This window comes from Danio rerio, chromosome 24, assembly GCF_052040795.2.
Source record: "Danio rerio strain M-AB ecotype USA chromosome 24, GRCz13ab, whole genome shotgun sequence".
Classification (NCBI taxonomy): domain Eukaryota; kingdom Metazoa; phylum Chordata; class Actinopteri; order Cypriniformes; family Danionidae; genus Danio; species Danio rerio.
The window spans coordinates 16,387,203-16,414,252 of NC_141044.1; the positions used below are offsets into that span (position 1 = coordinate 16,387,203).

A 27,050-nucleotide genomic window follows, 5' to 3' on the forward strand; every position below is an offset into this window, starting at 1 on the left:
AAATAATGTAAACACAACGTAAACAATAATGACAACAACATAAAAGCAACAATATCAATACAATGAAACACTATGGAATGTCCCCACAATTAACAAAAATACATTTGTGTGTGTGTGTGTGAGAGTGTGTGCGTGTGCGTGTGTGTGTTTGTGAGACATTTTAGTAGGGTTAAAGGTGCCTTATAAATAAAATCTGGCATATGCATAGATAAATAATAAAAGTTCAGTACATGGAAATGGCCATATCGTGCATCTCATAGGCCTGTCTCGATGTATATTTTTGGTGTACGATATATTACACCAAAATATATTGCGATAATCAATATTATTGCTATTTTAAGACCAGTTTATACCTGAATTATAATATAATATGATCATAATATAAGTACACTCTTAAAAAAGAACACTATAATAATATTTTATTCTTAAGGATATTTATTATAATTACAGTTATTATTTTAAAAAATTTATTAATTAGTCATTGGTATCAGAATGTGAAAATAATTCTAAATATATCATATCTTAAATAAGTAGTATTAAATGTTAACAAAAAAATAATAATAAAGTAACAGAGGCTGCGGTATCTGGTACCAGATCTTTTCTCAGTTGTCAGACACCCGCATCAAAATATATAATATATATATATATATATTATTATATATTGTATATATTATATAAGTAAATTATAGTAAAACACTAGTGTACCATACTGACACTGACAGCTTCAATGGAGGAAGAGATGTTGCACAATCAACTAAAATGTTGCTAGAACTGTTTTTTATGTATGGGCGATATATGTCGCATCACCAAAAACGATTGAGGTCATGTCCATGTATTGTGCGATAAGTCGATGTAATGATTATTTTGACAGGCCTAGAGCCTTAAACACCATTGTTTTCTCGTTCTCATGTAAATTCTGTGAGAGTAAAACCCTTGTGAAAAACAGGCCAATCAAAGCACGGATTGCATAGCTCATGGGGCTATTCTTTAGCACACTGACAAGTTTTGCATATAATTTAGGTCACATTTTACCTTATCAGGACCTGACCTCTCCACCACTTAATTCAAAAAGATCAGAGCATCTAGTCTGTTTGTTAAAATATTTTTTTGACAAATGAAGTATGTATATTTTGCACATGTTTGTTTCGGAGTACACCCTGCTGTTTGTGTGTGTGTGTGTGTTTGTGTGTGTGTGTGTGTGTGTGTGTGTGTGTGTGTGTGTGTATGTGACAGAGAGAGAGAGAGAGAGCTGCATCAGACCAGAGCTCATTTATATTCACAACCTTCCAAATAAGGTCAATAATTACTTTATGATTCTAGGCGTATTTTATAACGTAATACATGATCATATAATACCATTTCTGGAAAATCTTTAAAAGCCACATACCTATTATGTAGCTATTAAATGAACAATTTAACTTAATAATTCAATGAAGTATATGGCGCTCGTGTCTACAGAGCCTAAAATAAACTAAACTGAAATGAGGATTTATTACGAGTTTTGAGGAAACACACACAATTTCACAACCTTCAAATTTTTTATTATAATTGAAACCAATTAATAAAGTGTGTCAAAAGCCAATCTAAAAAGCGTAGTTTTTAGGATTGACACCTAGTGGTTGAAAAAGGTTTTGCAATCCAAATTCAAAATATTGGATACATTTTTTCACCCAGCCCCTCCTCACCAAAATCACACATGCAGGATGCCAGATTGATGACACAGACAGATACCTAGCATGCCTGCAGATTGAGCCTTACACTGTAAGCTGCTCAGATAATGTTTATGCTTGTAATACTTGAATTATTTGTAAAATAAATACCACCTCATGTGGATTTTTATAACTCTGAATCTGCATCGGTTGTCCTCCGCCGATCACATTTTCGGCTGCGCTTGCATAAAGTAAGACTGAAATAAAATGCACTGCATTTTCAACCAAGGCAACCTAGATTCGGAAATATAATTGGGTAAACTGGCAGTGGGCGGAGTTTAATAAACCAAAACAAACATTCCATGACAGAACACATCTTCTCAAAGCAGAATAACTGACTAAAGCAATTTGTTCACTTAGCATACCTGCAGGCACAGGACGTCAACATGATGTCATATTGAGGTTGTACCACAACGTATCCCAACATCTTGGGGACGTTGGATTTAGTTTGGAAATGAAAATCAGGTTGACATCAGAACCCAACACCAATCAACCATATATCAACGTCTAATGTTAAACCTTGACGTTGTGTCAGATGTTGAATTTTGGTCACTTTCCAACAGTCCAAAATCAACCAAATATCATTGTAATTTGACATTGTTATTAGACGTCAAAATAACGATGTCCTTAGAAAATGGCTAGACATTGAATTTTGGTCACCTGACGTCACAACCTAAATTAGACTGAAAAATGATGTCATATATGCACAAACAGTAGCATTACACAATAACTAAAGTTAAAAAAAGTTAAATCACAATCCAGCAGCACTTTAACGCATAACAAAACTAATTAATAGTAAGTATCTACTAACATTCAGCCTGACTTTCATCATATGGTGCCTCATGTTACAGGGCCTTGTGTACAGTGTTATTCTCTGAGCGACGCCAGGAACTGTTAATCTTGTAGTTGCTGAGGAACTTAAAATAAAGTCCACATAATGCTGTAAGATTGCTTTGATCTCTCTTTAATCCTCAAGCAAGACTCTGAAAGTGGACGATGCTACCCTGGGATGACACAGTAGTAAAATAATGTCTCAGATAAACAAACCCACAAATACCATCATTCAGTACTCACCCTTAACTTGTTTCAAAACGATTTAAAGTTCTTTTCTCTGTTGAATACAAAAGAACATACTTCTAACTTCTACATTATTTGTTTTAGCTATTATAGAAGTCAATAGTTACAGGTTTTCAGCTTTTTTCAAAATTATATTTTTTTGTGTGTAACAGAAATCATAGAACTGCTGATGATAACACAACAACGTAAAGCAAAAGAACAATCAAAACACAGCACCGCAAGGAAAAACTAGGGATGGCTGACATGAAACTGATGTTTCGACACAGTGTCGACATCCTGAAGCACAATTGTTTTAAAACACTGCACCGAAGCATCATCCGAAACACCAAGGTCACGTGACTAAGGTGATTCGGGTCACCCAGGTCATATGACTAAAGTGTTTTGAAACATCATGGGCCTCATGTATCAACGCGTATGCACAAAAACTTTGCGTACGCCAGATTTCACGCTCACTTGGATTTACTAACAATGAAATAAACGTAAGAAGGACGTTGGTCCACGCAAACTTCATGTCTGGCGTACGTGCATTTGTTGTGTGTGTTTATTTTATTTCAATTAGCGACTCCTTGAGGCAATTATGTTAAATTGCACACTACAAGGTATCTTTGAGCCGTGCAATGGCAGATGTATGAGACATCCGCATGTCTAGCAGGTATATAAGGTTTCCATACCATGCAGTTGACCAGCCAAACATTAAAGCGCAATTTGCAGCGATCGCCAGTTTTCCCAATGTAATCGGAGTGATAGACTCCAGGCATAAAGGCGCCATCTGAAGACGAATTTGCATATGTGAATCGGAAACATTCATGAGTTCATGATCGAAAGTGTCAAAACATGCTGCCATGTAATTTATGAGCTACACCATTCACGCTGCTGTTTACCACTCTCTTTAGTTTTGTTGTCTCTGTCAATCAAACAGTGATGGGTGGGAATCACTCAACTAGCTCATTCAAATGAGGTGTGCTATTTGCACATAGCCTAAATAGACACTACAAAATTTTACACCTTTACATCGGACCATTTATTTTTTTCACTCACAGTGCGATGTTCAGACCCAGCTACATTAACTGCGTCAGCTAAACTTTCAGATTTTTTTTCTTTTGTTTTAAATTCCGGAGGACGAACTTGCAAATAACAGTTTTTCTCCGGTCTACCTTCGAAAGGCGCACCTAAAATTAACATTCTGTTCAAAGTTTCTCTTTTTTCTTGCTTTTGCCATAAGTTTTTTATTTGGTTTTGCGAAAGTAGAGTTATTACCATATTTATCAGGGGGTGAAGGCAAGGAGGGGTTTTGCGCTCGTGCACGTGCGCTCATTTTCACGTTAAGTCGGAGTACAAAGAGAATATGCGTGGGATTCCGCGTACTCAGTGTTTCATACATCTGAATTTTTTACTGCGTATGCACATTTACAGCCTTGTACGTATGCAATGTTTTAGTATGAATTCAAAGCAAGTCTCTGAACATCAGGCCCCTGGTCACGTGACTAAAACCATTTAAAGCATCAGACATTTCAGAAGCATTTCGAGACCTGACAAATCTGGGTTTGACTTACAGGATCGAAAAATAATAATAATAATAATAATAATACAATAGTTAACACTTGAAATGGCTAAAATAAGACTTTCAAAATACGACAGGGTTTGAATTTGCCTAAGAAGAGTTCCAAAAAGTGGGTAAGACATAAACAGAAGCCAAAAATAAAATAAACAAGTATATAACAGGGTGAGAACGTGGTAAAATCTGAAAATGTGGTAAAAATCAGGTGAGGGCTTATCCATTTTAAAATTGTTGGTTGGGTTTATAGAAGTGGGTGGGGGGGTCAATCTGTGCTTTTGAAAACACTATCGGTTGGGTTTAGAAAAGGAGAAGGGGTGGGCCAGTCAATCGGTCAGTCAGTCAGTCAGTCAGTCAGTCAGTCAACAGCAGCCTCTGGTGGATTTATGCCAGAAGAGTGGACACGAATGGCTCTCCTAAAATAAATTTGAGATGAAAAAGCGTACACAGCAGCCTCTGGTGGATTTGCGAAAACAAAAACTGCAAAAAAAAAAAAAATAGTTCCTAGGATCTACTGTATTTGGCACTTTCCAAAGATGTATATAGCAGTACACACACACACACACACCAGACTTGTTCCTACAGTACATCCCAATTGGGAATTCATAAACATAATGATATTTCTACTATGCAAACCATATATTCTATCCCATTAGCACAACTCTACTCTTAAACACAACCCTCGCAGAAAACAATCTGCATTTTTACATTTTCAAAATACTTCATTCTGTGTGATTTATTAGCAGGTTTACCCACGAGGACCTCTATTTTGGTCAATTTTGATTTTGGTGACACAAGTCGCTATGAGTTTGTGTGCATTTAGGTTTAAGGCCCCATTGGGATATAAAAACACGTACATACATAGTCGTGAACACACATCACTGTGGCACCTGGGGAGTAGTTGGAGCTTCAGTGCCTTGCTTAAGGTTCTCATCACAGCCATGGTATGGAGAAATGGTTATTCCCTCCCCCCACTGATAATCCCTGGCAGTACAGTGCATGACTCAAACCTGTGACCAACTCTCTAACCATTAGGCCTTGACTCACTAATTAAGCAACAGAGCATTGAAAACTACTTGCTTCCTTAAAAGAAGATCTTACACCAAGATGATGAGGCATCAAGATGTATAAAGAGGACTGTCATGTTGTCACGAGAAATTGAACTCCAAAAATAAGTGGCAGCAAAAGAACCTGACGGCTCGAAATCAGCATAAGGCATTTGACGGAGATCCAAAGGCCTCTCTTATGACATGAGGAGGATTATGAAATCTTTTCACCCGCTGTGAAGAGACAACTCAATTAGCCCTGATGGCACTAAAGCGGTCATTGTTTTAACATGTAGCAGATCACATTTAGCGACAGACACAAACAAACCATTCTGCGATAAACATAATCATTCAGGCTGCACAGGGCTGCACAATATTGGAAAAATCTAACCTTGTGATTTTTTTTTCGCAATATATATTGCAATATTACTACAATTATTACTACAACTACCAGATGAGATAAATAGTTATTTGGGAATAATTTATAATTTTAGATTGATTGTCATGATTAAGGGACTGATTATAATAAACAATCTATAAGCATAGATAAATACAATAAAAAGATACAAATTAAATAAACAGCATTTTACTGTTTTTCGAGGAGTCTAACAGTATTCAGGTATAGGTTGTTGGTTCTGGTGACACACGAAATTCAGGTGGAGGGCAGGAAGTAAAAATCTGAATGGGAGACAAAGAGGAAAGTCCGTATTTTTGTGATTTATACCATATTTTAAAGGAGATATAAATAGAAAATAAGCACATATGTTGGGCATGATCCTTATATCATGAAGAGGGCCGAGTTCTCAACTAAACTAAAGTTTATATGTCTGTCATCGAGGTGGTAGATAGTGTACAAGCTATTACACTACATGACAAATACTTTAGTAAATACCATAGTGTTTGGTAGCATACTATAGATAATTACTTGAATTAAACTCTCATAGTAATTATATTATTGCTGTGGTATAACACAACTGTAGTAATAAACAAATTATTTAAAAGGCTTCATTTTTTATCGCTTTAGTTATACACAATCAATATGCCAGTTTACACTAACGTTACTTATTACAGTTTATCAGTTTACTGATATACAGTATTCTGTAGCATTCATTAACATTATACACTTTATTATGTGGTTCAAAAAGATATTTATGATAAATCACTATAATGTTAGTTTTTCCTATATCTTCAAGACATCACAAAATAGGTGAAAGCATATAAAAGCATGGATGCATAGTTATTAAATTATTTATCTATTTTTGTAAGGGGGAATAAACTTAATGAACTTTCCATCAACAAACATTCACCGTTGCCGCGCATGTTGATGTTCACATTACAGTTGTTTTTTCTCATGAATGCGGTTCATGACCATTTGAATAACATTACTGACAAGATTAACGCACCCAAAAAAGTTTTTAAAATCGAGAGCGCGCAGGGCAAACTTCACTACTCAACGTAAAACACCAGTAAAGACATAGCTAGGCCTCTATATAATCTTTATTAGTGCTGCCAAATTAATTATTATGTTCAAAAAAAGCTTGTACACATGATCGTATAGAAAAAATGTTTACTCCATTAAGCCTTTTCTTCTGTTTTTCAGCCAGTTTCTTTAACTTTCTCCCCTTTATGAGTAAAAACTTTGGGAAGTCTGTAAAAGCTGTTTAGCATTTCTTATTTTGGCCTATTTAAACAATCATAAACAACATAAAACAGAAACATTTTGATTTTTTGATAGCGATTCCTATGTAAAAGAATCACTTCTTGCCATCAGTGCTTTTCCAAGGCCGGGTCGTGGAGGCAGCAGGCTTAGGAGAGAACTCCAGACTTCCCTCTCCTCAGACAGTTCCTCCAGCTCCTTTAGGGGAATCCCAAGGCATTCCCAAGCCAGCAAAGAGACATAGTACATCCAGTGTGTAGTGGGTCTTTCCCTAGGCTTCCTCCTGGTGGGATTTGCCTGGAACACACAGTCCAGCAGGCATCCAAAACAGATGCACGGGCCACCTTAGCAGACTCCTCTCGATGTGGAGGAGCAGCGGCTCTACTCCGAGCTCCTCCCTGATGACAGAGCTCCTAGTCCATAAGAGTCCGTCCTGTCACCCAGTGAAGGAAACTCATTTTGGCCGTTTGTATCTGAGATCTTGTCCTTTGCGGCATGACCCATTGAACACTTGCTTGTATTCTTCTGCATGTTTCAGTTTTTGTTGCCATTTTAAAGCATTTGAGACTATTTTAGATGAGCATTCTATAATGCGCTGCACTGTTCTTTAAAGTTCATTTTGACTTAAATGAAGTTGGTCTTGTTTAGAAAGACAATTTTTATGTCCTAATTTATAAATAACTCTATTTTATAACACTGTGTGACACATTGCTGATCTTCTACCTTAATTACAGAATGAATGAATTCTCTCACTAATTTGCTATTATTTTTATTTAACATTCTTCTTTTAAAGCTTTAGTCAGGGATTCAGGATGAACAGCACACATGATGCAACTTTGGGCTCTGCGGTTTTTCTATTAGACTACTGCATTCACAAGTAAATCATTTGCAATGCACAAATATCACTATTGCTCATAACAGTGGTTGAAGTGGTTACATGAATTGAGTGTGAGTGTGTGTGTGTAAATGGCTTGTTTGTTTATGAGAAAGTCACAATTGTGAGTATTACTATTAAACAAACAGCAACATGGTGACTGTCACCTCAAAACATGAAGGTCACTGGTTCGAGTCCTGGCTGGGTCAGTTGGAATTTCTGTGTTTACTGAGTTTCCATGTTCTCCCTGTGTTCGCATGGATTTCCTCAGGGTGCTCCGGTTTACCTCACAGTCCAAAGACATACGCTATAGGTGAATTGAATGAACAAAAATTGGCTGTAGTATATGAGTGTGTGTGAGAGAATGTGAGTGTGTATGAGCGCTTCTCTTTCTTAACTTAAAAAAATGTCTTTGGCATTATTATAAAATAAAAACGAATCAAATATATTATCATCTGTTGCATTAATATTTCAATTCACCCCACTACTGTGAGCATATACTTATCTTACATGACAGACAGCCTCAACTGCACGATAAATAAATGCCTGTATTTTTAAATGAATAATGTTTATGTGATCGTCCCATTCCTGAAGGCTGAAGTGTAATAAATAGAGAAAGAGCGAGTATTGTGGGTCACAGGTCAGGGAAACACCTGTCCTCTGTGCACCTTGCACTGTTGAGGAGCAGAACAGAGAAGATTTAGAGAAGAGGAGGTGCAGTCAGAGTTCACACGTCCCACTGAAGGAATGGACAGCTGCTCCCTGTCCATCCTGCCATTCCAACCATCCCCGCGTAAAGGACACACTCGCTCCAAATATAGCGCAATTAACGTCACTCTATAAAGCTGGTGGAGTGGACCATTTCAGATGAGGCCTGAAGACAAGCATGGGCGACACTGAAACGTTTTTACTCTTGTGTTACAAAGGCATACTTAACCTCTGCACTAATCTGCCATAAGCCAGAAATGTCAATTACGGGCACTGGTGTTTACTCTGCTGAGCGTGATGTTTGAGAGCAAGCAGGAGAACCAGGCAATGCTGGGGATCAGGTGGATCAGGACAGATCATAGCAGAAAGCCACTTTGTTTTTACACGACACTTTAAATGACTTATGAAAACAACAACAAATTAAAAAATAGATATAATATGCAGTATATAAACAAAATTGTTCATAATTTAATAGGGATGTAACGGTATTGTAAATACCGTCATACCGCAATATTAATTTTTTTCGATATTACCGTAGTCGCATGACTCGGTAAAACTATAGGTCTTCAGAGAAAATTTGCTCAGGCGAATGAAGAGAACGGGAGGTACCGGAAACTACAATTCCCATCAGCCCAGGCTTGGCCATAATCCCTTGCGGTCTGTTGTCGCTACAGATCCAGTAATGCGGAAATGGAGTGTGCTGCTAGAAGCGGGGATCAAAAAGAGCTGGAAAACCCTAAAGCGGGTGTTGTCGCCGTGCGCGTACTGAATAGTGGTGTTGTCGCGCGAGTTCTTATCAGCTGTGTTGTCGCGCGCGTACTGAATAGCTGTGTTGTCGCGCAAGTTCTTATTAGCTGTGTTGTCGCGCGAGTTCTTATCAGCTGTGTTGTCGCGCGCGTTCTGATCAGCTGTGTTGTCGCGCGCGTACTGTAAAGCGGGACGGAGGGTATGTCGCGTGCGGGGGCACTTTTGATCATTTTGGAAGGGAACTTTCTATCCAAGACTAAAAAGGGCATGTGCACTGCACAGGTTGAGCACTGTGTGTGCACGTGCCTGCAAGTTGGGGAATACGACTAATAATCATTCATGGGGACTGCAGAAACACAGCACACTGTTCAGATTAATGCAGACATGAGATCTCTATCTCACTCATGGCTTGCCCTCTCAAGTGGGGAAAAGACAATGCACAACGTTACCCACTGCTGTCAACCTGGGCCAAGTCATATCTCTCTTGTCCCAGAAACCTCAGTCCCAAATGAGAGGGTTTTTTTCTGTTGCAGGGGACATTGTAAATACCCAGAGATACCAGCTTTTACCAGATTATATTTATATGATAATTTTCCTTTAAACCCATCTCTATCTAAGTGAGTGAGTGATTAAATGTTGAATGTGATGAGTTTTTAACAATACTAAATTGAAACTTAATTTTTTTTACATGGTTTAATAATTTTTTGTTATTAAAATTAAAGTTCCTGTTTTAAAGCTTACAGATAGATGGCTAATTTGTATGTCATTGACACTTTTGGCATTTTTTTGGAGTATTTTCATAAGTTTTGTTTTTTCCTGTAAATGATTCAATAAATACCGTACCGTGACATTCATACTGAGGTATTACCGTACCGTGAAATTCTGATATCGTTACATCCCTATAATTTAACACTAAAGGCCAGTTGCTGACTGAATTAATGGCAGGTTTTTTGAAAAACACAAAAAATGTTAAATACAGCTTATACTTTCCTCCGCCTCTGTCCATAAGGGATGGAGGCGATTTTATTCTTCTTCAGTAGAACATTAAAGGAATACTCCACTTATTTAAAATATTTTAATATTGTTCATTTTATGCCTCCCCCTATAGTTAAACATAGGTCTAGACATTATAATATCATGAATCATTATGCTATCATGTTTCATAGATAATTATTGAATAATTTTTAAAAAAACATTTAGGAATATTAGGATGTTTTGTTATTTAGCCAACATTACTAAGGCAAATCATTTTAATATTCAAAACGTAAAATATTTAAACAAAATATCTGATCTATTCATAATAAAAGAGACATGAGTGCTAAAGAGACTCTTAAACTTGATGAATAAAATGTTACAAAAAGTTTACAGTTGTAAAGGTAGGTCAACATCTGTAAGGTGTCAATATTAAGGATACAGTAAACATCAAAAACAAATTATGATCATCAAATCTGAGCTTTCAAGTAAATGGACCAACTATCATTATTCAAATACATATTGCAACATTACAAATTGTGGTTGAATGACTATATTACCCCTATGCTAAAAACTTTTTCAAATGAGGAGCAAAGTCCTGGGATGCACAAGAAAAGAAACCTAAAAGCCACTCTGGAGACACCCGTACATCCTTTTTTATTTACAGTCTCCTCGCTGCTGCTATATGACACTCATTTTCGCATGTGTTGTTATTCTGATCTGAAGCAAAGAGCTTAGAATCGCAAAGAGGCAACAATAGAACGTTCCATTGCAATATCAGTGTCCAGCAACAGCCCCGCAATTCCACCATTTTGGAGTGAAAGTGATCGGCTGTCCATTGGATCTTATTGCTGCCGCAATGACAAGCAGCTGCTTTGTTTTTTTATTTATTTATTTAAAAACTGCATTAAAGTGAAATACAACCTGAAAGACGACAATACAATAGTTTCTATCACAAGACTGGTAACCATCAGCAGTTTTTATAGTTTTTTTTACAGACTTAATGTGTAAATACCCATACTTGTTTCTTGTTTTGTGAAATTACTTTAAGGTACTTTAATTTAATAGTTTACGCAATAATATAATACAAATTAATACTCACCATTCATTGAGATATTGTGGGCTACTCATTTATGCTAAAAGCACTCTATATATATATATATATATATATATATATATATATATATATATATATAGAGAGAGAGAGAGAGAGAGAGAGAGAGAGAGAGAGAGAGAGAGAGAGAGAGAGAGATGTAATTAGATTTTTTGTTTCATTCTTTCTCAAGTTAGTAATCTTTGCTGTTGTCCCAAATTTTCATTCCAAAAAGGTCGCTGCATGACACTTACACTAGCGGCATCAGGTTGCTGTTTACCAAATTGCAACAGATTGTCGCCTCTAAGTGATTTTATGCTCTTTACCTGAAGTGACAAGTGCAAGCATGTGGTTTCCTTCACCATTTTCTATGGCATCTCTTGTTACTAGGCGACCATCAGTTGTTTTCTCAGAGGATGACAAAAGAACAAATTATTGGTGCAGCACTGCAGTGTTTGGATGTGCTGTGTTTGTCTGAGATAATTAGTCTGCCGTTATTGAAATGTGTATATTCCACAAACTGTAAAGCAGATAGTTATTTCTACACACATGAATCGGTGTGCGCATCTGGCATTCGAAAAAGCTCAGATGTTTTTTTAACTAGGTGTACCTGGAAAATACACGTCACGTGCTTGCACATTATATGCGCAACGTGCGAGTCATGTGCCTCCATTGCAAATGACAAATTTACACCCTAAGCTTATCGGCATTACTTCCAATGTGCACACTCAGCAGCCACATTTTAATAAAACCCAAGCACTTCATACCGAACTTTTTTTTTTTTTTTACAGTTATTGATAATAGTGTTCAGTCAATAAATATTAATACCAATTTTATCACAGAAGCTATTTTTTGATCTCTTCAGTCAGCTTGGTCGGTGCACTTTTATCTCAGCTTAGAATAACCATGGAATTGGATTAGACCATTAGCATCTCACTTCTGTAGAAGAGTACTAAGAAAGACTGAAAATTGAAAGTTTCTATTTTCTAAGCTTATATGTCTAGGAACTATACTTTAACTCTGGCATAAAAAAAAGTGCTGCCATATCATAGCTGTGGCAGTGCAAATATATTACGTTGAGCCTTAAACAGGAAGCTTTAAATAGGAAAATCTTTAAAAACTTTTTTGAAAATGCATTAGTGAGATGCTAACAGTCTTCTTTGATTCAGTGATCTATGTTAAGATAAACATACTTCTGCCAGACTCAGTGATCATTTGAATGGATTTTTTTTTTTTCAATTTAACTGCTTACCTCTAGGAGGGTTATAAAATGAGCCTATTTGTTCCTTTAAAGAAGGTTTTCAAAAGCTGAAACTGTGGTCCTTGGTAATTCATAAAAAGATAAATAAAATAATAATTGAAAAAAATATTAGGCAAATAATAACAATAATAATAAAATAAAAAATTCAAAACAATTAGCCTTTTTATTATGTTTTTTAACAGTATTACCTGTAATTCACAGCCTCATCTGGAGCAAGAACTTTATGATACACTTAATGTTGTCATAGCTGGCTAAGGTCTAAATAATCATTTTCTACTCACCAGCCAATTAAGTTACAACTTTTTTAAAGTTACTGGCCATCCACCCATCATAAGTCATGCATATTAATTAATTAATAGTCAATTTACAAAGTGCTGTTATTTGCATTTTATAAATCACCAAGAACCACAGCTTAAGCTAAAAATCTTCTTTAATGTTCTACTGAAGAAAAAAAATAAATCATCGACATATAGCATGGCCTGTATGCTTGAGTAAGTGTTTTTCTTTTAAGTTCTTGGTGAACAATCCAAGTCAGGTGCATTTTCATCCATCCAACCACAAGCAGATGACAATGAATACAGACATGAACCAGGAATTTCTTATTAACATATAATAAACTCACCTACATAAACAATAACATTTGCACTTTGAAATGTGAATGTCTTTCTAGTTTTAGTGCGCAGGTTATATTCTAAAAACCTATCATATTAAATAAACACATGGCAGTTGGACCTCAAGTGTGTTAGTCATTAAATCTGGTGACATTTATTATAGACTCATTAACAAATTATATTCTCTCAGGGATTAATCTAATCAGAAGTGCCTCAATCATATGGGCATGTTTATTTAACTTGACTCATATCTTGTTCGGTGTAGTAGTGTTAGCTCACTGAAGACCATTAATGTACTACAATTTGTATTATTTACTCTATTTTATTAGTTAGTTATTTATTAGTTTATTTATATAGCACATTTTTTCACAACCCAACATTGCTTTAACTGCTGAATGTAACTTATAACTCCGTGAAAAACAGAGTTTTCATAAACAATGGATTAGATAATCTGAATCTGAGATTTCGGAATGGTTAGTTATAGTTGTTGAGGGATTATAAGTGTGGGTTGGACGGCGAAGGTTAAGAGTGGGGAGCCTTAGAATCATCATAACTTACTGACAACAGAACATTATTATGTTTTTTTGTGCAGACATTGTAAATCTCTACCTGCTACTAGAACCAAACAGAAATGGGAAGAGGAAACATGAATATTAAGGGTCAGTAATATACAACAAGATTCTCATCCTATGTTTTTAGCGGAGCAAAATCTAAACACATTTTTCCACATGATTACAGAAAAGCATACAGTAGATTTGTTTTTTTTTTTAATGCTTTTTGTGATGCACCGATTATAGATGCACTAGTTATTAGATTTGTCTCCTTGAATTCCTTTATATTCTATTACATTTCACCACCATTTTAAAATGTCCTAAAATAATAAGTTTCTAATAATAAAAATTGTATTTGTTTATACTTCTGAGTAAAGTTATTTATATAAGAGTAAGAAAGTAAGGGGGGAAAGGATATATAGAGCTTCAAGTCTAGCAACACTCCTGATCACGAATATTAATAAGCTCTGAAATACACGCATACAAAATAACCATACTTCAGTTATCAAATTTAGAAGATTCCTTGTTAAATGACAATCTTTTCAACTAAATTAGTATATTCTGTTGTCAAAAGGATTGTTTTTATGCCAATAGAGTACCCTAGTTTGCTCCTGAGTTGTGTTATGGATGAAATATAGGGTAAATTACAATTAACCTAACACAAGGGCAACATATAGATGTATTTAGATTCATATGTTGTCATATTAACGTATTTAAAATATAATCAAGAGTTAATATTAACATTCACATAAACAGAGGATTTTTATAAAGTGTACTGGCGTCATTTTACATCAGACAACTCGCGGTAAGTACTGAGTAATATGACAATGCATAACTGTGCATTAAACAAATATATTCACAGGTTAACATGTTTGTGTTGCCTCATTACAAATGTAAAAATGTGAAGAATCTGCTGCCTCATCACAAATGTCACAATATACATGTTAAACTACAAAAAAATATGTTAACCAGGCCTTGTGCCACTTCAGGTTTGAACTGAATTAATGTATAAGACGTTTATTCCATATTTTGTGTTTTGAATCCATGGTTAGGCATGGCTGCTGCTTCTTAAAACTTCAAAATAAAAGTCACACAAACATATTAAGTAAAATCAAAGCTTAGATAAACTTGTCATTTCATAAAAAAATGTCATTGCTGTAATCTCAGTACAAAATGTTGTGGCAAATCAAACGCTTCAGGGGGTGTGCATATTCAGGATACTCACAGTATGTCTTTTCATGTAGGGAACTCTTATTATTCAGCTATGGCTATATAGATATATCCATATTTACATTCTATAGCACATTTAAAGACTAAAAAGGGAAAATCAGGCCACCACAAAAGTAAAAACAGCAGATCTCTGGAAAAGGCTCAATTTAATTAAAATCTAATCTCCCATGAGGCACTCACACTTTACAGGTAGCCGTAAGACATAATTCATGTTTACAGTCACACATCCCATCCTGTTCTGGAAGGTGAGTTCTAGTTATAGACCTGCAGAAGATTATGTACCATAGCCAGAGTGAGTCTGACCTTTCTCCCTTGACCTCTGTGTGTGGGCTTCACTCCTGAAAACTGAGAAGTGTTTCTGGGACCTTTTCCATGAGAGGTGAGCGGCACAATAGAGCTGTAACTCGCCATGGCCACTTTTTATCTGAATCCGTTTACTGATAGCAATTCGCCACACGCACAGCACACTCAACCAGCCTGACATTCCTGATCCAGAGAACATTCTCTGCTTGATGTGGACAACATTCTTTGGCTGCTGGCGGAAATATTTCCACAGGGAACTAGAACAATTACTGAGGAGCCGTTGAATGGTAGCGATCTGTGTTGTTGAGTAATACATTTGATTTCTTTAGAGCAGTGTGTAATATATATTTAAAGAGGCAATATAAAGTGCTCATCTGAAAAAAAGGTAAATATTCTTGGCATGTTATTATTCAGTGTACATCTCTTGTCCTACAGAATAAAAGTAATAATAATAATGAAATAATATAGTATCTGAATGGCAATTCTAGATTTAAAATCTTAATTAAAAAAAAAAAATATATATAAAATAAGTTATATATATCTGTGATTTTATATATAAGAGATGTCACATCCATAACAAAACTTTTTCCTCATAATTGTGAAATTATATATATATATATATATATATATATATATATATATATATATATATATATATATATATATATATATATATATATATAAGCAATATGACATGAGCAATATGACACGAGTGGCATAGCAATATGGCTGTTTATTAGCACTGGTGGGAGGTGTGCATTGACACGAGGCCACAGGCCGAGTGCCTTAGTGTCCCACCAGTGATGATATACATCCATATTGCATTGCTACGAGTATGATATTGTGTTTATACAACAGTTTGTCAGCATAATCATGTGTATAAAAAAGAAAATCAAACAAGGAGAGTCTAAAAACCCTTTTGTGTGATGAACTACTTTCTTCTGCAATTTATTTACATGTGCAGCTGACCAGAACAGCAGGAACTGTTACTAAATCAGCAACGCCCTTTCAGAGCTAGTGTTCGAATAATTCTCTAGCATAATGTCTGAAGTGATGACAAAACTAGTATTTTTGCTCACATTTTAAGATTATAATGCTAAATGGCATGAAATGCCATTAGTCTACAGAGATATCTCAAAGTATTTCTTTGTTGCAATTGAGATATCACAATAATTAACCCCCAAAAAGCCGAAGCAATGCAAACACTACCAAATTACTGTTGTGTCTGCGATAAGGAAAATTGCTTAACATATACGGGCATTTCTTCTTTATCTCTGTTCACTGAACTAGTCTGCAGGAACGAAAACAGTAGATTCATTAAAAACAAACAAACGGCCAACGAAACAGTAACTAAGGCATACATAAAGAGTCTCCTTCACCGTCTTGTGGATGGTACTGTATCTCCAAATTTATAAATATTTATGGAAGGCAATCTAAACAACATACTCGCCTTAAAAAGTCTCAAAAGTACATTATGTTTTCCAACAGCTAACAGCTGCAATAATTATCAAACTCATTCATTCATTTTCTCATTCATTCACTTGTATATATATATATATATAGTTGAAGTCAGAATTATTAGCGCCCTGTTTATCCCCCCCCCGATTGTTTCAGCACATTTCTAAGCATAATAGTTTTTAAAACTTATTTCTAACAACTGATTTATTTTATCTTTGGCATGATTACAGTAAATAATTTTTACTTGATATTTTTCAAGACACTTCTATACAGTTTAAAGTGACATTTAAAGGCTTAACTAGGTTAATAAGGTTAACTAGACAGGTTAGGGTAATTAGGCAAGTCATTGTATAATGTTGGTTTGTTCTGTAGACTATTGAAAAAAAAATAGCTTAAAGGGGCTAATAATTTTGTCCCAAAATAGTTTTTAAAAAAATTAATAACTGCTTTTTTTCTAGCCAAAATAAAAGAAATAAGACTTCCTCCAGAAGAAAAAAATATTATCAGACATACTGTGAAAATTTCATTGCTCTGTTAAAAATCATTTGGGAAATATTTTAAAAAGAAAATAAAAATCAAAAGGGGGCTAATAATTCTGACTTCAACTGTATATTAGTGCTGTCAAAATTAAACAACTAATTTGAAATATTAAATGCGTAAAAAAAAAATGCATGCATTTAACGTAGTTGCAGTTTTATTTCCTGTTGTGGCCGACATGTGTTTAATGTGCAAAGCAATATGGATAAGACCAAGGAAGCACTTTTAGAAATAAAGTTTCAGTATAAAACAATTAATATCACATTAGGCTCTCCAGCGTTTTCTCCAGAGGTTCATCTAATTTCGTATGTTTCATTTTTAATCTTTTGACTTTTGTTTTAATGGAATTTGATACGGCATGGCGTACAGAAAAAATAAACCTCTGCATTTCGTGACAGGTTGTCTTTTAAGGTAATCAAAAATCACTGTTTATATGGTAGACTCTTAATAAGAGTATTATCTAGTCATATTAAAGTAAATATACTCTGTGAAAGTGGCAGATGATGTCGCAAGCTGTCAAAGACAGAGTATTCGTCCCCGTCATTTTTTCTTGCTCAAAAAAAAATTATGATGATGGGAAAGGCTATGGTTTTGTGTTAACATAGCCTAAAACTAAAATGAAAAAATTAAACAAATATATTAAAAATATTATAAAAACCACAAAAACACACAACCGAATAAAGTAACTAAAACAATAAGAGTATTACAACTACTTAACTATATATATATATATATATATATATATATATATATATATATATATATATATATATATATATATATATATATAAATATATATATATATATATATATATATATATATATATATATATATATATATATATATATATATATATATATATATATATATATATATATAGTCTAATAAGTAATCGCAGTCAAAGAGGGTAAAAAAAACTTCTCGATTAGCTATGGAATAACATTCATGTCTGTTTGTACTCCAGTTTCAGACTCAGCAGAAAGTTAGCTTTAGGTGTGAGGAGTGGAAGGCTTTCATCATGGATTTTTGAGTGTTATTTTCAGGGTGTGTGTGGGAAAGACAAGCTCTTCTTGTGTGAAACTGTACCTGGTTGATGGAAGCTTGGAGATAATTCACAAGCCACAGCTCTGGCTAAATCTGACTCCTGACATGCTGCGAGAGCGGCCTGGTCTGCTGCTTCACTCTTAGTCCGTGCGTGGGACGTCCTGCACACAAACACACAGTAGAGAGCGTTAATAGAAGTTTTACAGAATTCAAATTTTATAGACAGAAAGAGGCGCTTTAAGGGGTTCCTTGATTATGATTTAGATTTTAAAACTTGTGTAACGCGGCTTTTTGAGCATCAAAAATATCTGCAAAGTCACAGAATTCAATGCTGCAAGTTCATTTCAGTGCAAAGAATTCAGATTTTTAAGAGATAGTTCACTCAAAAATTTAAACTCTGTCATCGTTTACTCACTCTTCACTTGTTCAAAATCAATTTGAGTTTCTTTCTTCTGTTGAACATAAAATAAGATATTTTGAAGAATGCTGGTTGCTGGCACTCATTGATCTCTATAGTAGTTTTTTTTATTACTATGAAAGTCATTGGGTGCCAGCAACCAACATTTATGATTCAGCATGAATCAGAATCAGCATATACGAATACAACAAAATGCATTTTTTAAGCGAAGCATGAAGATTACAGGTTCAGTGCATCTCTTCAAAAATTGCTGATTGACCACCTCTTTGAAAGTGTGTTAATTAATATAACCAAACATCACAAGTTGTTGCTTTCACCACATTATTGGATCGCGGCTTATTCTACTTAAGTGGAAACATACATCGCCACCTTCATATTAGATCATACCATAAATTACAGGTTAAAAGATCTCTAAATTTCACACGCAATGCAGGCCATTACTAGCAGTTCCACAGCAGTGGACCAATATTTTTTTTTATTTAATAAATGCCACCTTGATGAACAGAATAATTTTTCATTAAAATATTTTCATTAAGAGGGTCTTTAAAAACTTTTTAAAAACATGTAAATCTTTAGATTTTATTGATATTATTGATCTTGAAGTAGAAGAGGAATAACCCTTTTATTTTTGGTCATTTGTACTTGGTTTCGTCGTATGTTTATGACGATAGGGGTAGAAGATATATGGAATTGGAGTGGGATAAAAAGCAGAACTTTTGCTTATGTTTTATATGTACAGTTGAAATCAGAGTGATTAAACCCTATTTGATTTTTATTTATTTTTTAAAATGTTTAACTGAGCAAGAACATTTTTACAGTATGTCTAATTATGTTAAATATGTTTTAACATTTTTTAAAATCATTTTAAGATTATTAGCCCCTTTAATGAAGATTATTAGCCCCTTTAAGCTATATATTTTTTCAATAGTCTGCAGAACAAACCATTGTTATACAATAACTTGCCTAATTACCCTAACATGCCTAGTTTACCTAATTAACTTAGTAAAGCCTTTAAATGTCACTTTAAGCTGTATAGAGTGTCTTGAAAAATATCTAGTCAAATATTATTTTCTGTTATCATGGCAAAAATAAAATAAATCAGTTATGAGAAATGAGCTATTAAAACTATTATGTTTAGAAAATATTGGAAACATCTTCTTTCTATTAAATAGAAACTAGGGGATTGGGGGGAAGGGGGGTCTAATAATTCAGGGGGCTTAATAAGTCTGCCTGAAATGTATATGGTGTTGTATCTGTACAACATAGGTTAATAAATAAATAAATAAATAAATAAATAAATAAATAAATAAATAAATAAATAAATAAATAAATACACAAACAAACAATCAAACAAACAAATAATTAAAAAAGTGGGCTACTAAAGTTTTTTTCAATTCTAAAACATGGATTTGCAGCAAATCTATGAACTATATAAATACTGTATAAAGTGTGAGAGGATAAGTGTTTTGTTCAGTGCTTGGACCAGTTAGTGCTGGTCTTTTGTACTGATGTGTCCTGCATGTGGTTGTGTTTCGGTTTGTGTTTAGATGCTGCAGATTCCTCTGCCTAAATAGTACTATGGGGTGTGCTGAGCCCTTTGGTTTTGTCGAATTTAAATCCTGCTTTTGCAAATGGATGGGGACAAAGAATTTAATCCAGTCAGAGGCCACAGACCAAAGGAACATCTCTCTTACTCAGCAGACAACATGCAGCCTATCTAGTTGTACACCAAGCAACATAGTCTATTTAAGTGTTTTTCTGTCAGTATTTATTTGTTTATTTATTTATTTATTTTCATAAATGAGACTCAAATACTAATAATTTAAATGCTAAGTACTGGTAAATATACGTGTGAGTGTTTATGTATATGTTGTATTTTTTAACGAGTTATTCCTAAAATAATATTCATTCAAATAAAAAATGTATAAAACACATTTCTTAGTTACTTCAGAAAAGGAAAAAAAAATGTGTTTCTTCAAATTTCAAATGGAAAAGCCAATAGGGGGAAAAAAGCTAAACATTTCAAGCAGAAATAATCATGAAATGATCACAAAGTAAACAAGCACATTAGAAGTAATCATAGCAAAATTTCTGGTGTGTCGGGATCATGATAGGTTTGGCCTCAGCAGGACGGCTTTAATGAAGGCCACATCATGCTGAAACACAAGCTTATGGACAGGAATCAAGAGCTGACCTGCTTCTCAAATCCCTTCAAAACCCCCGGCGTGCTGCGACACACACTGTTTTCATCCAGATTGAGTCTATGCAGCGTCTGCATTAAGCATCAGGGATTCAGAGCTAGTACTATCACTATTACGCAACCCTGCATCAAAAGCACAAAATAAACAGTCTGAAACGCAGGGGATTAATCCGACTCTGCCTCAGCTACAACTGCCTCCAAATAAGAGTCAAGATGCGTCAGTCTGAAATAAATCTGTCCCCTGAAATTATTGTTTTATCAATATGTTAGTCTTAATACAATCTATAATCCAGATGCTTAAAACATGAACACAAATTTTAAAATTAGTGTGCTTCACGCAGGTGAGTGGGCTTTAAAAACCACCAGTAAGTGACGCACTCCTATCTGTATGCACTAGACACTTTTTTATCCAGCATAGGCTCATTCTGAAAACGTATCGCTATACATTTGTGGAAAGCACCATAGGTGCTCTCAGGAGGTACAATTTTTTTTGCAGTTTTTGTTTTTATGAATCCACCAGAGGCCACTGTGTACGTATTTTGAGATTTAAAATTTGTCTAACGAGTGCCTTTTGCACCTGGTGTCCTCTTATAAATACACCAGAGGCCGCTGTCGACTGACTGACTGACCCACCCATCCCCTTTCCTAAACTTAACCTATATAATTTTCATAAGCACCAAATGACCTGTTTACCCCCTTCCTTAAACACAAACGACAGTTTTAAAAAGTAATACAGAAAAAGAAAAGCGCTCGTCTGATTTTTACCATGTTTTCCGATTTTACCACATTCTCACCCTGTTATTTACTTGTTTATTACATTTTTGGCTTCTGTTTTTGTCTTACCCACTTTCTGGAACTGTTTTTTGCTCGACTATCATGTTGAGCTAACTGGACAAACTAGTACCAGCAGGAAAGCCGTCCATATAGAGGTAAGCGGTCAGCTGGTAAGCGAGAAAAGGAACAACGTCATACCACCCTGTATAGCATTGGCTTAAAAGACGAAATGCTGCAATACGTACTTCTGATTATGAAATTCTCAATCTCCAGTGTAGTGATCAGTGGTAAAGCCAGGAACTTGTGGAAATTAACTTGTGGAAATTAATTTCCAATACAAACAAAAGCTGCAGAGTTTACACTAATCTCTGACCCTTTTCTTAAGCTCATCTGAAAGTGTCAAATGAGACAGTGACCATCTGTCTTTTGTTTATCTGAACGACAAAGGTGTTAAGAGCCCAAAACTTGCAAAACAGCTTCTTGATCCAATCAAAATTCTACATCGTCTTAGACACAGAGAGACACATGGAGCAGACAACTTACATTTCACAAAAAAGACACAAATGGAATATTTCACTTCATATACCTATTTATTCAAGCATACATATACCAACCTTAATGAGCAAAGTTTCATACAGTGGAGTATTTCAAACAGTGCCTAATAAATATATACATGATCAATTGAATCTACAGGTATATGAAGTGATGTATATAAGGCTACATTTTCAGAATGAGTCTGTTGTTTTTATTTACTCCTAATGTGCATCACACAGGTGAGTGGACTTGACAAACCACCTACAGGCGACCCACTCTTTTCCTCTGTAGCAGACACATTATTTTATGTACCCCATACTTCTTGAAAACATTGTGCTATACTGAGTGTGCTCCACACAGGTAACTTTTCATAGCTTTTGTGTTTCTCTGTTTTGGTTGAAAAAAGGAATATACTGTATGTAAATGCATTTTAAAAGATATAAATGAAAACTCACAGTTTTTCACTTCAGTCAATTTGAATGTGATTTTTGATGATAACTTTTAGCTTCTTATCTTATCCTAGCTTCTTATCTGACCAATCAAATGCCCTGTAGTATCTGACACGCGGGTGTGTGGGCATACTTGAGCATAAACTCCACATATGCATCACAGCAATAATATCATCAAGCTATCATTGTAGCTTAAAAAAAAAGAAAAATGCTTAAACGAATCAAACATGAAGACAAAACTCATGATTGTGGCAATACAGTGCATCTGGAAAGAACCTTTATGTTAAAACCTTATTCCAAAATGGATTAAAATAATTATATCCTCAAAATTATACACACAGCACCCCATAATGACAATGTGAAAAAAGAAATTCTTGTCGGCTTAGTCCCTTTATTAATCTGGGATCGTAACAGCAGAATGAACCGCCAACTTATCCAGCATATGTTTTACACAGTGGATGCCCTTCCAGCTGCAACCAATCACGGTGAAACATCCATACACACTCATTTACACACATACACTATAGACAATTTAGCTCACCCAATTCACCTGTTCCGCATGTCTTTGGACTTGTGGGGGAAATCAGAAACCCGGAGGAACCCCATGCAAACATGTGGAGAACATGCAAACGCCACACAGAAATGCCAACTGATTCAGCTAAGGCTCGAACTAGCGATCTTCTTGCTGTGAGTGTGAGGCGAACATGCTACCCACTGCGCCACCATGCAGACCTCTTGTAAATTTATTAAAAATAAATAAACAGACAAATCACATGTACACAAGTATTCGCATTTGCTCAATACTTTGTTGTTGCACCTTTGGCAGCAATTACAGCCTCAAGTCTTCTTGAAAATGATGCCACAAGCTTAGCACACCTGTCTTTGGGATTTTTTGCCCATTCCTCTTTGCAGTACCTCTCAAGCTTAGGTTGGATTGGAAGCGACAGTGTACAGCCATCATCAGATCTCTCTAAAGATGTTAAATAGGATTTAGGTCTGGGCTCTGGCTGGGCCACTCAATGACATTTACTCAGTTGTTGTGAAGCCACTCCATTGATATTTTGGCGGTGTGCTTTGAGTCATTGTCCAGCTGAAAGATGAACCATCGCACAAGTTTGAGGTCAAGAGCACTCTAAAGCAGGTTTTCATTCATGATGTCCCTGTACATTGCTGCATTCATCTTTCCCTCTATCCTGACTAGTCTTCTAGTTCCTGCTGCTGACAAACATTCCCACAGCATGATGCTGCCACCATCATGCTTCACTGTAGGGATAGTATTAGCTTGGTGATGAGCGATGCTTGGTTTTCTAAAAACGTAACGCCTGGCATTCACTCAAAGCGATTAATTTTAGTCTCATCAGAACAGAAAATTCTGTTCCTTATGGTCTGAGAGTCCTTCAGATGCCTTTTGGCAAAGGTGGGGAGTGCCTTCCATCTGGCCACACTATCAAACCAGCCTGATTGGTGGATTGCTGCACAGATGGTTGTCCTTCTGTACTGTTCTCCTCTCTCCACAGAAGAAAGCTGCAGCTCAGACAGAGTGACTATCGTGTTATTGATCACCTCCCTGACTAAGGCCCTTCTCCCCCCATCACTCAGCTTAGATGGCCGGCCAGCTCTAGGAAGAGTCCTCATGGTTCTCTAACATCTTCCACTTGATGATAGAGGCCACTGTGCTCATTGGAACTTTCAGAGCAGCAGAAATTTTTCTGTTACCTTCCCCAGCCTTGTGCCTCGAGACAATCCTGTCTTGGAGCTTTACAGACATTCCCTTATCTTCATGCTTGTTTTGTGCTTTGGCATGCACTATCAACCCAGGGACCTTATATAGACAGGTGTATGCTTTTTCAAATCATGTCTAATCAACTGAATTTACCACAGCTGAACTCCAATTAAGCTGCTGAAACTTCTCAAGAATGATGAGTGAAACAGAATGTACCTGAGCTCAATTTAGAGCTTCACAGCAAAGGCTCTGAATACTTCTGTACATGTGATTTTTCTTTTTTTAAATTTTTATTTGTAATAAACTTGCAACAATTTCAACAAATCTTTTGTCATTATGGGGTATTGTGTGTAGAATTTTGAGGAAATAAATGATTTTATCCTTTTTGGAATAACGCTGTAACAAAAGAATGTGGAAAAAGTGAATCGCTATGAATACTTTCTGGATGCACTACATATGGTTCATCCTTATTGATAAAGCTACACATTTATTTTTATCAGAATAAAATAATACCAATGCAATAGTAACTGACGTTGATGTATAGAATGCTAACAAATAGAAATATCAAACACAAAGATATGGACTTGGTTGCTGTTATGAAGTGAAAAGTGCCAAACTCTCTTTTTTTTGTAAACAGGCTCACACACATACAAAAACTACAGTTTATTGCAATGCGCAACAGTTCATCTAGTTAAATTATTAATTAAACAGATTTTTTTGTCAAACTGTACATTCCTGACCAAACCATTTCCAGATATTCAAAACAGATTTCAGACTGCAGATTTGTTATTTTAATGCAGAAGTTCTTATATAAAAATGAGTTTGAAAGCTTTTCAGGAGACCCTTAAGTGTTTCGCATAGAAACTAAAGCATTTAGATCCTTTTATAGTATCAATCAGCTCCTTCCTGTGACCATGATGGATTGAGATGTTTACGACATCGTTAGACCCTTCTTAGACAAAGTGGAGGACTGTTTTAATCATTAACCATATTTAAAATGTGCAAGGCCAGATGCTTTGGGATGGTCCGGCTGCCAGTGCGAAAATAGCTGATCATTGGAAGACAAAGAGGAGCTTTTCTGGAAGCTTTTTCCAGCATCAGGCTTGACACATATGGGCCTGTATTTCAGATAGCGGGATAAAAATGCTCATTGTCCAGACGGTGTGAAGCATGTAAAGTAAGTGATGAAGTGTGAGGGATGTCTTGACGTCTCTATTTGCAGTATAAGAAAGACTGTGAGGTTATGGAGACCAGCCTTGGAGTCACACACACCAAACACACTGTACAGTAAGACTCACTAAGCAAATCCACCATGTGTAATTTAATAAATACAGAATGCAGGCAGTTCCAAAATCCAGTTTTAGAATTTTGTAAAACCTTAGGGTAGTATGAGATACTGTATACGTATACAAATATTCCATACGTATACTAAATTATTATTATTGTTATTTTTTTGATTGAGTGCTCATAATTAGAAGAATGCATACATTTTAATCAAAACAGGAAATACATTTAAATTGTTACATATAAAATTTTATGTTAAAAAGTTCATGCAATTGCAGATTTACTAAAAAAAACAAAAACAAAAAAAGTTTTCAACCATAGGGCCCTATCATACACTCAAGACGCGTTTGGCATGATTTGTTGCTATTTTCAGACCAACGAAAGCCTAATTTTTACGTTTTGCACCACATTGTTTAAATAGCATATCCATTTGCGCCACTTTGTGAACTCATTGGTGTTCCGGTTTAAATAGGAGGTGTGTAAAGCACATTGCTGGTGCGTTGCTATTTTGCTGAACTGAAATAGACCATGCCGTTGACCAAAGCTGGTCTGAAGTCTAGCAGAGAGTGTGTTAGTTATGCGCTTATGCAGGTTTAAATTGCTTACATTTTACACACAGGATGTACGGTAATACACAAATATCTTTACATATGAAAAAAAAATAAATTTAAAAGGATACAAAACTTATTCTTTTTTTACATAAATAAAAAAACCACTGCCTCCATGCCTTCTTCATGTCTGGGGGGCTTTTTGTCAGTTTATTCATGACAATTTGCAGTTGTATAATGTTATTAATATTAGTAGTAGTATTTATTATATTCATATTTGTAATTGTTTTAATGAAAACAAGTTTAGATGTGTCCACCTGTCGGGCTTTGGAGAAATACTGTCTGCATCATCATATGGGGCATAAGAATAGGACGTGTGTTCGGATATAACTTTGTTATTATACGTTTGCTGGAAATTCAAACTGAATTTAGAAATAGTTTTGAAACCAATCTTGTGCTTAACAAACTAAATTAAATATGTAGGCTAATGGAGGTTTTCAGTGGAGTACAGTTTCCTTATCCGTAAAAGTAAAGAGTAAAAGTAAAGTAAAGAGAAAGTAAAGAGGCCGAATGGAGGAGCCTTGTTCTTTATTCTGACAGATGGCCTGTTTAACTGTTTTCTCGCTAGTGACAAGTTTGGTTTTTCCTTTTACAAAATCCGGCATGTACGTAGCAAATGTGCCATA

The 27,050-nt window shown here is 35.3% G+C and overlaps 1 protein-coding gene across 3 annotated transcripts in view; it reads right to left on the bottom strand.

The window, feature by feature from the left end:
* jph1a (junctophilin 1a) overlaps nt 1-27,050 on the bottom strand; it is an 83,346-nt gene that overhangs the window by 20,675 nt on the left and 35,621 nt on the right. For 2 of the 3 annotated variants that reach the window (XR_015524275.1, NM_001166256.1), the window contains 1 exon segment: nt 18,477-18,595. Coding sequence is in view for 2 of the 3 variants with exons in the window: in NM_001166256.1 (NP_001159728.1) it covers nt 18,477-18,595 (119 nt within the window). In the remaining variant the exon portion in view is untranslated. 3 annotated transcript variants of the gene reach the window in all.